At 38.0% G+C, this 12840-nt stretch overlaps 1 protein-coding gene across 1 annotated transcript in view; it reads left to right on the top strand.

Moving 5' to 3' along the window:
- LOC150110692 (uncharacterized) overlaps positions 1–12840 on the top strand; it is a 464373-nt gene that overhangs the window by 182125 nt on the left and 269408 nt on the right. Inside the window, exon 9 of the mRNA XM_090405298.1 lies at positions 6933–7069. Coding sequence (XP_090261424.1) covers positions 6933–7069 — 137 coding nt within the window. The remainder of the gene's footprint in view (positions 1–6932; positions 7070–12840) is intronic.

The raw sequence follows: 12840 nt of genomic DNA, 5'->3' as shown, positions 1-12840 counted from the left end.
GTAGATCGCATCGGTGTAGATGATGTTGGCATTGGTAGTTGCGGTTTGTTGTAGTTGGTGGATTGAGTGGAGGAAATGGAGAGTTGTAGAGTAAGTGCCCTCCCTCGATGAGTCTTTGGACTCCCTGGAGGTGTCATGTAATAATAATAATAATTATTATTATTTAAACAAGACACTAAACTAGCTGTATACAGTAAAGTGTTCAAACCAGTTTTAACTTATGGCTCTAAGAGCTGAGGTGGGAGTAAAACAATTGATTAAAGACTGGAAACTATAGTTCTAATCAGTTAATCTCATGTGGTATGCTCAATTCAGAATGGGAGAGGGAAGGTCAGCAAAAACCTGTTGTTTGCCTGATATCAAGAAAAAGATCGAGAGAAAGACCACGATCGTGGATTGACACAGAAGTTTCTTAGAAGACCAAAATATAAGACCTGACCATATTGGAGTCTTGAGAGATAGCAGATTAATTTGGAGGAAAACTGTTGATTGAAAGTTAGTAATGATGCAATATTTTCATGTGGTAAGAGCCTCCATATCTCAGTCGGTATAGATGAAGCCCTTGGGTCAGAAAGACCTGGGTTTGATCAGTGATGTGAGGAACCTTCATCTGGTCTCTCTCGATGAAAGGTGAGTTAGCTGGTCTCATACGGAGGTAGGGGAATATGATTCACTGACCTATTCCGTGGCATCTCCGTTTTCGAATCATAATAGGCCATGAAGCCTAATTACGTAACCATAACAGGGCACTAGGCCTAATATGTTAAAGGAAGAGGAAGATTTTCATGTAGTACTATCGTAACATCCTGTACACATTTGATGTCGAAATGATATCAGGAATTTGATTATGATTTGTCCAAGAAATGTAGCAATGCAGGAAATAACATAACGTTTGAAAATATGTATGTGTAATGGTAATTGACAGTATTAAAATAGTGTGTGTATATAGTATGATGTATAGGAAGTTCTTGCACAAATATTGCATTGCTCTGAATTTTTTAATGTTTGTGTACAGGAGTCACTATTGTGAGTAGCCAAACTACACTTTTTGAAACCCTCAGTTTAGTGGTGCTAATTAAATGTGGGAAATGCAAACTATAAACAACCTTAAAAGTAGTTCTCAAGACTAATTACTAGATGAGGAAGATATTGAATTCCAGCAGCAGCTCCTCCATCTGGGACTCCTGTTTGTGATGAAGGTACTGGATCTTTTTCATGTTTCTGTTTTTTTTTTCCTTCACATATTCCGTATTCTATAAAAATTTAGTTTAATCCTTTATCCAAGTATATTATTACTATTACTATTATTACGGGCAACTCCAGGGAGTCATTAGACTCATCGAGGGAGGCCCCAAATCATATTCATCACAACTATTCGACATTCATACAGTATCTATCATACCTCGCCTTAAACTCATTCACTGTCACAGCATCCACCACAGACTCAGGGAGCGCATTCCACTCATTCACTACTCTAAAAGTAAAGAACCCAGCTCTAACACCTTTACTAACTATGCTTTTGCCCAGTTTCCATGGATGTCCCCTAGTCCTCCCACAATCAGCCCTGTTCTCAAAAATATCTTCTGAATTAATTTTATAGAAACCCTTCAGTAATTTGAATGTCTCAATCATATCTCCCCTCCTCCACCTATCAACCAATTTTTGCAACCCACAAATCCTCAACCTGTTCTCATACAGTTCATTCCACAGACCTGCTATCATCTTGGTCACTCGCCTCTGGATCCTCTCCACCTCCTCCCCATCAAGAAGAAACCTAGGTGACCAAATCTGAGCACAGTAGTCGAGATGGGGTCTTATCAAGGCTCGATACAGAGGAACAATAACCTGTTTGTCTCTGCTTGTCAACGTATTCTTCAGCAACCAAGTGATTTGATGAGCTGATTTGGCCACTTTTGCAATGTGTCCCCTAAATTTCAATTCCTTATCCACCAACACTCCTAAATCTCGTGCCTCATCAATTTCCTGGAGCACGGTTCCACCAATGCAGTAAACTGCCGCCAATCTTTTCACCCCCAAATGCATAACCTTACATTTTGCCACATTAAATTGACATCCATTCTCCTTAGCCCAGACCTCCAATCTATCCAAATCATCCTGCAAAATTTTGACATCATCTGCATTCACTATTGCCCTACCCAACTTTGCATCATCCGCAAACAAATAACTGTTCCTCTCAGATCCTTTCCTATATCATTTATGAACAAATTAAACAGCAGTGGTCCAAGAACAGCTCCTTGCGGCACACCACTAGTCACAGGCCGTCTTGTGGACTCTACTCCTGAGTAAACCACTCTCTGATATCTCTCCGTCAACCACCCTCTTTTCCATCTCACCAACCCTATGTCCATTCCCATATGCTGCAATTTACTGATTAGAATTCCATGTGGTATTCTGTCAAAGGCCTTGGCAAGGTCCAGTAGAATCACCGTAAACCCATTACCCTTATCCAGTTCAGCCATCACTGTGTTATAATATGTGAGCAAGTTACTGAGGCATGACCTACCCTTCACAAAACCATGCTGTCCCCGATACAGTATCCCATTTTCTTCTATCCAATCTTGTATTTTCCTCTTGACTATTTTCTCTAAGACCTTGCTAATGATTCCTGTTATGCTGATTGGCCGGTAATTTTCAACAGCAGCCTTGGAACCACCTTTGTGCAGTGGAACTATTTTCCCCCTCTTTTCACCTCCTTGGGACTGACCCAGTCCTGAGGCTCAAATTAAACAAAATGGTCAAGGGCACTGACAATTCTTTGGCTGCTTCACGTACGACACGAGCTGGTATACCATCCAATCCCACAGATGTATTGACATTGAGGTTCTGTAATAGACTAGTTACCTCTACTTCATTCATCACAATTCCAGTATAAGCTGTTGGTTCTTCTATTCCTGCAAAGTCACCACCTGGATGATATACTCTTGCAAAGTGCTCGCTCAGTAATTCCACAATATCGACTGATTCGGTTACCTCCCTACCCTCAGCATTTTTTAAGATCATTCTACCATGAGCATTTTTCCTTTTTCTTGCAACATATTGAAAAAAAACTGTTTGGGATTCTCTTTAGCCTGCATGGCCAATTTCCTTTCGTAATCTGCTTTTGCTTTTCTTACCACCCTTGTTACCATCCTGGCCTGAGCTTTATACTGTTCCTGTGCCTGATGGTCACCCTTCTCCTTAAATTCCCTCCAAAATTGTTTCTTTTTTTGCAGCTCAAGCTTAATAGTGTTATTCATCCATTTAACCCCTACTTGATTTATTATTCGGACTCTTGGTATACAGTCGACCATTGCCTCCTGCAAACAGTTCTTAACCACCTCCCATGCACTATCAACATCCAGCCCTTGCAGTTTTACATGCCATGGCATTGTGCCAAGCACACACCTAAGCTTATCATACTTACCAGGCCACTAATTCCACATGTACCCTGTCTTAATTGTAAATTCGACTCCTTTAGCCACCTCCCAAGTCATGACCTTATGGTCACTCTCACCAATTGGTGGCAACATGGTCATGTTCGTTACAGCCACATTCTCAGTTGCAATTACTATGTCCAGCACTCTCTGCCCCCTGGTATTTTCCAGTACATGCTGCCGTAGATAGTTGTCCCTTAATAACTGCATAAAATCCAATTCCTTCCTGCTATGTGCCCTCTCCTCTTTCCAGTCAATGTTACCATAATTGAAATCACCCATAATAATTACCCTCCTTCTACTCATTTCTTCTATTTGCTTATGAATTCTATCCCCACCATCCACTCCATCACCCAGTCTATAGCAGCACCCAATTGTATATTTTGTTCTGCTAGATTCTATCTCACACCAAACAGCCTCAAATGTGCTTTTTTCCCCATCCTGCAGTTCAACTTCTATACTCCTTGGCTGAAGCTCATCAGCTATCATCAATAACACTCCTCCCCCCTTTTTATTCACCCTGTCACTCCGGAACACGCTATACCCGTCGCATTCAATCCCACTAGCTTTATCATCTTCTGTCAGCCATGTTTCACTAATACCGACAACCTGTGGCCTGGAAGTGCCAACCATGGCCAAAAACTCTTCCTTCTTCCTTCTTGTTCCTAATACTCCTGGCATTAGTGTACATGAATCGCAGAAGCCCATTTGTCCCATCCCTACTTTGATGCCATATACTAACTATCCCATTCTGATTTGTTGTCTGTCGTACTCGCTCGGGCATAATATACTCATTCATACACTTAACTGCCCCCCTAAAGTCTGCATATCTACTCCACCCCCTTAATAAATCTAGTTTCCCTGAGTCTGTACATCCACTTCCACATCATTCATCAACACTCTTTCAAGTCTCCGTACACCAACTCCATTCAAATGTAACCCATCCATCTTATATAAGTCCTTTCGCCCATCGAACTCATTCCACACATCCACAAATTCCACACCACTCTCCATGCATAACCCACGCATAAAGTCATTGGCAATTATGGCCCTCCTTCTAAACACTTCACTGTCATACCGCGGTAAGATACTCACCGTCCTAACTCCCTCACTCTTCTCTTTTGCTACCTCAAACAACTCCCTCACATCCTCTATCATTTCCATTTTGTCCTCTTTCAAATCATTCGTTCCTGCCACGATTATCATCTCTTTCACCCTCTGTTTTTGCAGTCGAATAGGTTCGCTGACGTCCTTTATGTTCGCACCCGGCTGGTACGACTTCGTTAAACTCTCAATTATTACGCCTTTTAATAGCGAATCACCATACAGCACTCGCTCCATCATTTTATTGACGTTTACGAACATTCTATTATTTGCAGTCACAGACTTTTGCCGGTTATTTGTCGGTACATTCAACACACATTTTTCCATACGCTCCAGTTGTCTTTTAGCTCTGTGTATCGCACCATTCAAACGGGCAATTTCGCTACTCGCATTTATCTCACCATTTTCATTATCGATCAAATCATCCATTCTTTCTGGGTTTCTACCTTCATTTACACTTTCAGCGATGCTCTTACACCTATCTGGCACTTCCACGCAATTCTCTAGCACGCCATTTTCTACATTCTGACTATCATTAACGATATCACTCTCGACACACGAAACACGCTTGAAGTCCTCATTCTCTTTACACTTTCTACACATATTAACTCCACTATCACTTTCTAACCAGACTCCCACCGCTCTTCGCAAGGCATACATCTCACAGACAGCACATTGCATAAATTCATTTACATCAAAACTCTTAAACAAACATGGCGACCTGGCCGCCATTTTTTTCTTTATCGGTGCCATGTGTACGCTATCTTTTCTTAAAAATAATAATTAAAATAACAGAAAACACGCAAAAATTGCACAGATACACCAAGAAACATAAAGCAAACAATACTACTTAAAATTCTAGTAAAATATCTAATGTTAACACAAAATACTACTAATCTTTTCAGGAGCTCTCGACAAGCTGACGATCTAATCAGTGCGACACCAAGCGGCAATCTGAATTATCTTCAGGACTAAGGCAACTTGTCGAGTTGCCTCAGTCCTGAAAATACTTCAGGTGCAAACTTTGTTTGCTTACACTTGGATAAAGGATTAAACTAAGTTTATTATAGTTCAAACCAAGGTGTTCCAAAATCTTTCTCTAAATCCAGAGTAATTTAATAATAGGGTGAGACACCTTTTGGCAACTTGTATAGGTAAATATGACTTCTCTGTTACTTCCACCTTAGTATCAACACCTCTGGGTCTGGCTCCCACTGACAAGACCTCAATAAAGGTCGAAATTGATCTTGGTAGTAGCCCTTCCTTTAATGCATAGAATTATACATGTTTGCAAGGAGATGTGCTTTGCATTATGGGAGATACTAAGACAAGTGATGAGAGCTTAGTCCACCTTTACCATGAGTTGCCTCAGTCCTGAAGATACTTCAGGCACAAACTTTGTTTGCTTACACTTGGAGAAAGGGTTAAACTAAATTTATCATAGTCTAGCCAAGTGGAAAAAACTTTCAACATTCTGTATTCTAATTTTATGCTATTCGTTCACCCAGATCATAATTTTTAGGATTCAACACCCTACCACCATGTTTGTCAGGCAGTTTGACCTGGACATCTGGCAAGGGGAATTGTGCTTATGTGCAATCACTACTTTGGCCACATGTTAATTGATATATTAGTGTGTTCATCAGTCTGTTAGACAGGAGGAGGAAACACATGCATTTTATATAACTGCGATACATAAATAAACAATAACTGGTGATACTGTTTATAATTAAAAAAAAAAGTTGTCTTTTGTGCCATTTACAAATTTTGACAAAAAACATCACAAAAATGCTAATTAAAATAAAACCCTTAGGTCTATATACATTATCTAAATTAGTGGGATTAGTGAATTCATATAGGCTCTCCAAAACACCATCAGGTGGACAGACTGCCAATGATGTCATATGTTCAGCAGAAACTGACAAAACAACAGGAAAAAAAATTTAGGTTACAATTTTTAGAATCAGTATAAAGAAATTATAGATTTTTTTGGGAAAAAAAAATCATCTGTAATACTACTTTATCTAATTTTTACATATTTCATCGTTGAATACAAAATATGCCAATACCGCTGTTCACACATCTTTTAGGTTACTGTGTCATGATTAGTTGGTTACTTGGAGGTAGGCTTGAGTGCACCCTAAAGATAAAATATCATGTCCTCTTATTAGTCATATTCTGTTGCAACAAAATCATTGATGATCAACAAAAGAGGCATTTGTAGTAACCAGCAATGACATTACATAAATAAAATTGATCATTACATTTTTTTTTTTCCAATCATGAATGAGCAGATGAGTACATTTTTAAGCACTGACTGTATATGTTCACATATATATATATATATATATATATATATAGCTTGATAAGATTTTGTAAATATTTTTCTTGTAGCCGTGTCCTGGAGTTACTTTTGCACAATTGGACTTTATCTTCTAAACTTAGAGTTCCAGCTATTAGTAGACTTCAAAAGATCCATAATGTTGATGTCGCTCTGAATGCTCTTGTTCAAGCTGGATACATAATTGATGGTAAAGAAAATCATTTATTCTCTGTAATCTTATCTTGTACTTAGCATGTTCAGACAAAATTTAGAATGTTAATTTCATTTTTATTTAATGATATTATTCATATTAAATGTTAAACTAAATGTTATTTAGTTTAACATTTGAACTAAATTAAATAATAAATATGCTCCTAAATAACTAAATATTATTTAGGAGCATATTATGCATATTTCACGTTTTATGCCCAGCAACTTCAGAGCACAAATAGTTTGTCACAATATGCAAACAGCAATAATTACTTAACAGTGGAAACAGTTCAAAATTGTAATGGACAGCACAAAGAACTAAATTTTTTAATTGTTGCTATCTATTGTTGGATAAAGAAGAGAATTTAACAAGTATTAATTTGATCTTAAAATGACTAAGATGTTTGGTAAGTTGATACAGCCATACTTGTTTAAGGTTTGGAGAATGTTTTATACATGTAGCAGACTCCAGAAATAGTGACTTGTAACAAAATCTGTGTAGCAGTTTTGTTTTCTTCTATACCATGTTTAAAGCAGATATCAAATTGGCAACTCTCATCTGTTTACCTAAGGACAAACTCTCCTTCATCACATCCAGGAGTACATGAAATGCACTGCACTTTGTGGCCTGGCTTATTATGGACAGACAGGAAGATCTGTTGGCATTTGCTTCAGAGAACATAGGAAATATTTTCGGCACTGTTGTTATGGCGAGTCAGGACAAGCAGACCATGCCTTTGACTCCTTCATACAGGATCAGATGGAGGAAAACAAAACTGTAACACAGAAGTCATAAGTCATAACTGCAAAAACAGTCAGTAACAGTTTTAAAACATTCCCCAAACCTCAACAAGTATGGCTATATCAATTTGCCATAAATCTGTAAGGCAGTCATTTTAAGATCAAATGAATACTTGTTAAACTCTTTCTCTCTATCCAATGATAGATGGTACCATTTAGGACTTTAGTTCTGGGTGTTGTTCATAAGTTTTCAACTGTTCCTACTGTTAATTGTTGATATTCTGACAAACTGTTTGTGCTTTGAAGATGCTGGGGATAAAAAGTAGCAAAATATCAACAAATAAATTATAACAGAATATTCATGATCTTGGATTTTTGTTTCTGATTTTCATGAATGCTAAGATAACTATTGTAATTAGACGTGTATTTATTTCTTAGAACACTGAATGAGGAATACAATCCTTATATAATGTAACCCATTCAGACTGGTTCAAATATTGGACCAGTCCATCTACAGAACTCTATTAGTCAGTGCTTAGCTCAGCAGTGTAACATTAAAGGTATAATTAATGCAAACGCTTTATGATCATCACTGTCTTTTATTTAGCATTTGCAACTCTTAACAGAATAATAGCAACATGACCTCAAAAGAGAAATTTTTGAGGTCTTGTTAAAAAAAAAAACTTATTTTTTTATTATCAACAACAAATACCAAATAAAGCAGCAATGCACATGAAGTACTTATAATAATACCATTTCTCACTATTATTAAAAGTCTCTCTGACAGCCAAACTGATCTGATAATCATATCAAGTATACTTAAGAGATGGTTGAGAAGGATTGTGGAAGGAAAGCTTGGCAAAGAACAAGCTGGATTCAGGCCAACTAGAGGATGTCAGGATCAGATTTTCACTTAACAACAGATAGTTGAGAAATCATTGGAATATAACAAAGATTCGTATTTAAGTTTTCTAGATCTGGAAAAAGCATATGACAAGGTGCCAAGAAAAAAAGCTACCCAAAACACTACAATTGTATGGTGTTAGTGGGCCATTATATCAAGCAATACTTAGTCTTTATTTGAGTTGTAAGTCAGCAATTAGAATTGAAGTAAAGGAAGATGGTTTAATGCTAAATCTGGTGTCAGACAAGAATGTACATTATCTCCTCTGTTATTCATTAGCTATATGGATCACATTATTGAAGGAAAGTGGTACTCTTATTAAACCTGATATCAAAATTGGAAATGTTAATCTCAGCTTTTTACTATATGCAGATGATTTTATAATTTTAAATAAATGCAATACAAGTGTATGAGATTCCCTGACTAAATTGAAAAACTGTTGTTATGAATGTCAGCAATAACAAGACAAAGACAATGAAAATCGACTGAAACATTAAAAAAATATCAATTACGTTGTGAAAGGAGAACTTATGGAACAAGTAAAACATTTCAGCTACCTAGGCACAAGTTTTAGTGAAGTGGTTCTGTTGATTCTGTTGTCTATTTCCATATTTAATTTATTAAATATGGAAATAGACAACAGAATCAACAAAGCCAGTATGGTAGGAAGTCAACTGATTAAATTTATATTGAATAAGAGAGAAATTAGTCAAAACACTAAATTAGCTGTATACGAGACAGTGTTCAAACCAATTTTAACTTATGGATCAGAAATGGCCAAAGACTAGAGACTGCAGATATGAGAGTCCTGAGAAAGATTAGGGGCTTGAATACTTGGTATCAATGGCAATATCATATTAAAAACAAGGATATTAGGAAAGGACTTGTTAGCAACCAGGAATGTGTTAGCAGAGCTAATCTCAGGTGGTATGGTCACTTACACAGAATGGGAGAGGAAAGATTAGCAAAACAAGTGTTCTCCGCCAGGTTGGCAAAAAAAAAAAAAGACTCGGAGGAAGACCAAGATATAAGTTAATTTGATACAGTAAAAAGTGCCTTAGAAGACAGAAATATAAGGTTTGATAATGTTGAAGTCTTGACAGGTAACAAATTGAATTGGAGCAAAATTGTAGATAGAAAGTTAGTGGTGATGTAAGTTTTTCATGTAGTAGTATCATATCCTGTACACCCCTTGAGGGTACATGTCAGGAATTTGATGATGATGATAATAATAATAATGTAATTATTGTATATTTCCTTTTTTCTTCAAAGTTTAAATACTTATTTAAAATGATTTTTGTAATAAATTATTTTTTGTAATTTTATCACTAAAGCTAAATATTATTCCAACATTACAATTGCTGTTGAAGTTACAGAATCAAGAACTTTTGACCAGCTAGTAAGCATATTAACTAAATAATTTTGTCTCTCATTACGTAATTTTCATTAAAATGCCATTTATCTCCACTTAATTTTTATAAATCATATAAGCAATTCTTTTTTGAAGCAAATTGTTGATAGGAAGATAATGAAAACTCAGTTTAGTATTAGACGTATCCTGTATACTTCGCATACATAATCCCAGTGGTTGTGCAGGTGGGAGAAGGAGAAATATGTATATGTGCAAAATGCAGGCAATGGGAGGAACTTGGTGAGTTAGAGATGACTATAACTGATCTCATTGAGTCAGAGGCAGGAGATTCTCCACGTAGAGAGACGAGTGGTATGATAGAGGGCGAGAATAGTGAGAGAAATATGAATGAAAAAAATGAGAGTGGGGAATGTGGAAAGGTTGAATGATTGTGAAGTTTTCGGAGATGGTCTCCATTGGGAGGATGAATGGCAAACAAGAGTGGCTACTTGCAGAGAGAGAGAAATGGATGAGCTGAAAGAGTAGGTGGATTGTCTTGAGGGAATGAGTTGAGAAGTGTGGAAGATGAGATTAGGCAAATAGAAGAGATGGATGCAGTGCAAATCAGAGTAGGCGTGAGAGAGAGTTATGGGAATGATAGAAGAGGAGAGAATAGGAACAGTAGAAGACAGGGAATGAGAGAGACTTATGGTATGGTAGAAGATGAGAGAATAGGATCAGTGGAAGAGAGGGAATGAGAAAGTTATGGGAATGATAGAAGAGAGAATAGGATCAGTGGAAGAGAGGGAATGAGAGAAAGTTATGGGAACGATAGAAGAGGAGAGAATGGAAACAGTAAGGAGATAGGGAATGAGAAGAATGCGAGGGAGTGCTGGAACCATTGGTAGTGATGTCACGAAGGCAGGTAAGTAGGGGAACACAGAGAAGGTGTTAGAGGAGAGATGCAGGTGAGCATTCGAGGAACAGGATGGTAAGAGGTGTGATGTATGGGGACTCAATGATCCATGGTGTGCAAGATAGGATGCGCGAGGAGTGTTTGCTTGAAGGAACGATAGAAAGAGTGGCTATGCCAATTAAGAGGGGTGAAAGGGTGGATGAGATGATTATGATGGTAGGAACGAATGACTTGAGAGGCAGTGTAAATTAGGCGGCAAGAGATATGAGATTCTTGCTTGAGGTTGTACAAAAGAAAACACAGATAGGAAAGATAGTGTGTGTGTTGCCTAGGTATGATAGTGACATGCTGAGCAGAAGAGCAGTAATATTGAATAACATAATAGCTAGAATGTGTCAGAAGAGAGGATTGGAATATGTGGATTCTTGGAGGGTGTTTGAGGATAGAAAGGAATTGTATGCAAGAGACCGCTTGCATTTGAATGAGGAAGGACGTAGGCATCTGGAGATATTGCTGTTTTCTGAACGAGTCGGTGAAATTATAATACCCAGGGTGGATGGTAGCAGGGGTGGCCTCTTGTGGGAATGGGTGCTTGGGAGAAGGGGGGGGGGACGACATCAGGTAATGCCGAGCACAGTGGGGTCTAGAGGGGATAATGCTAGGCTTAGAAACAGTGGCATTTTTATGCGTTATACTAATGCCAGGAGTATCCAGAATAAAGGAGAATTGGTGTGTGCTGATAGCATCAGTCTGGCCAAAGATTATTGGGTTCACTAAGACGTGGTTGACAGAAGAGGATATAATAACAGGAATAGAAGTAGCAGGGTACAGCATTTTTTGGCAGGATAGGAAGGGAAAGTGTGGTGGTGGAGTACTGCTTATGATAAGTGACGACTTATGCCCTCTAAAAGTGGAGGCTTTGGAAGGCTGTGACACTAATGGTTTTGAAAGCATATGGTGTGAGGTAGAGGTGGGCAAGACAGGATATTTAGTGGTTTGCTACAAGCCAAGGAGCACAGAGGGTGAGCAGCAGGAGATGTTTGGACAGTTTAGCTTTGCAAGTATAGGAAGAATGATTGTTATGGGAGATTTTAACTACAGCAGTATAAGTTGGGAAGAGGAAAATGCATGTAGTAATAAAGGAATGGAATTTCTAGAATTCTTGAGGGACAAATGTCTTAGGCAACATGTAATAGAGGGAACAAGAGGTTCAGGAGTTTTGGATTTGGTCATAGCATCAGAAGAGTTGATAATAACTCGGATGACATCTCTCCCACCAGTTGTAGAGAGTGAACATGTGGTTTTGAATTGGAAGATGAAAGTTATCAACTTGGAGAAGTTTCATGGAGGGAGGAATTGGAAGGCCAGGATATTATTAGTGCTTGGGAAATTTTGAAGGAATATTTGTTAGCAGCAATAGCAAGCTGTATTCCACAAGTGAAGAAGAGGACACAATGTGGTGTAAAGTGGATAACAAACAATATTAAACAGGAACTGCATGTAAAAAGAGGCTATGGAAGAGATATAAGGAGACAGGTGAAGATATAAGACACAGGCCAGGAGACTAGTATGGTAAGGAAAGCGAAACTGGATTATGAGGAGATTGGCCCAAAGATCAAAAGAAAATCCTCAGGAATTTTTTATCTATGTGACCAGTAGGAGGAGAAATGATTGTCGAAGAATGACATTGTGGGATAAAAATGGGAATAGAATGACTGATGCAGAGGACATAGTGGAATTGTTCAATGACCACTTTGTTGGAGTATTTCATCCTGGAGGAGTAAATTTTAATACTAGATGGATAGAGCAGGTTCGAGGTTTAGAGGTGCAGGAGGAGAGTGTTCCAAATACTGAGTA

Source organism: Typopeltis vanoorti, chromosome 1 (genome assembly GCF_054136105.1).
Source record: "Typopeltis vanoorti isolate ZY-2024b chromosome 1, IOZ_Tvanoo_1.0, whole genome shotgun sequence".
NCBI classification, from domain to species: Eukaryota; Metazoa; Arthropoda; class Arachnida; order Uropygi; family Thelyphonidae; genus Typopeltis; species Typopeltis vanoorti.
Note: the sequence above shows the minus strand (reverse complement) of the source record. Positions and strands in the feature narration are given on the sequence as shown.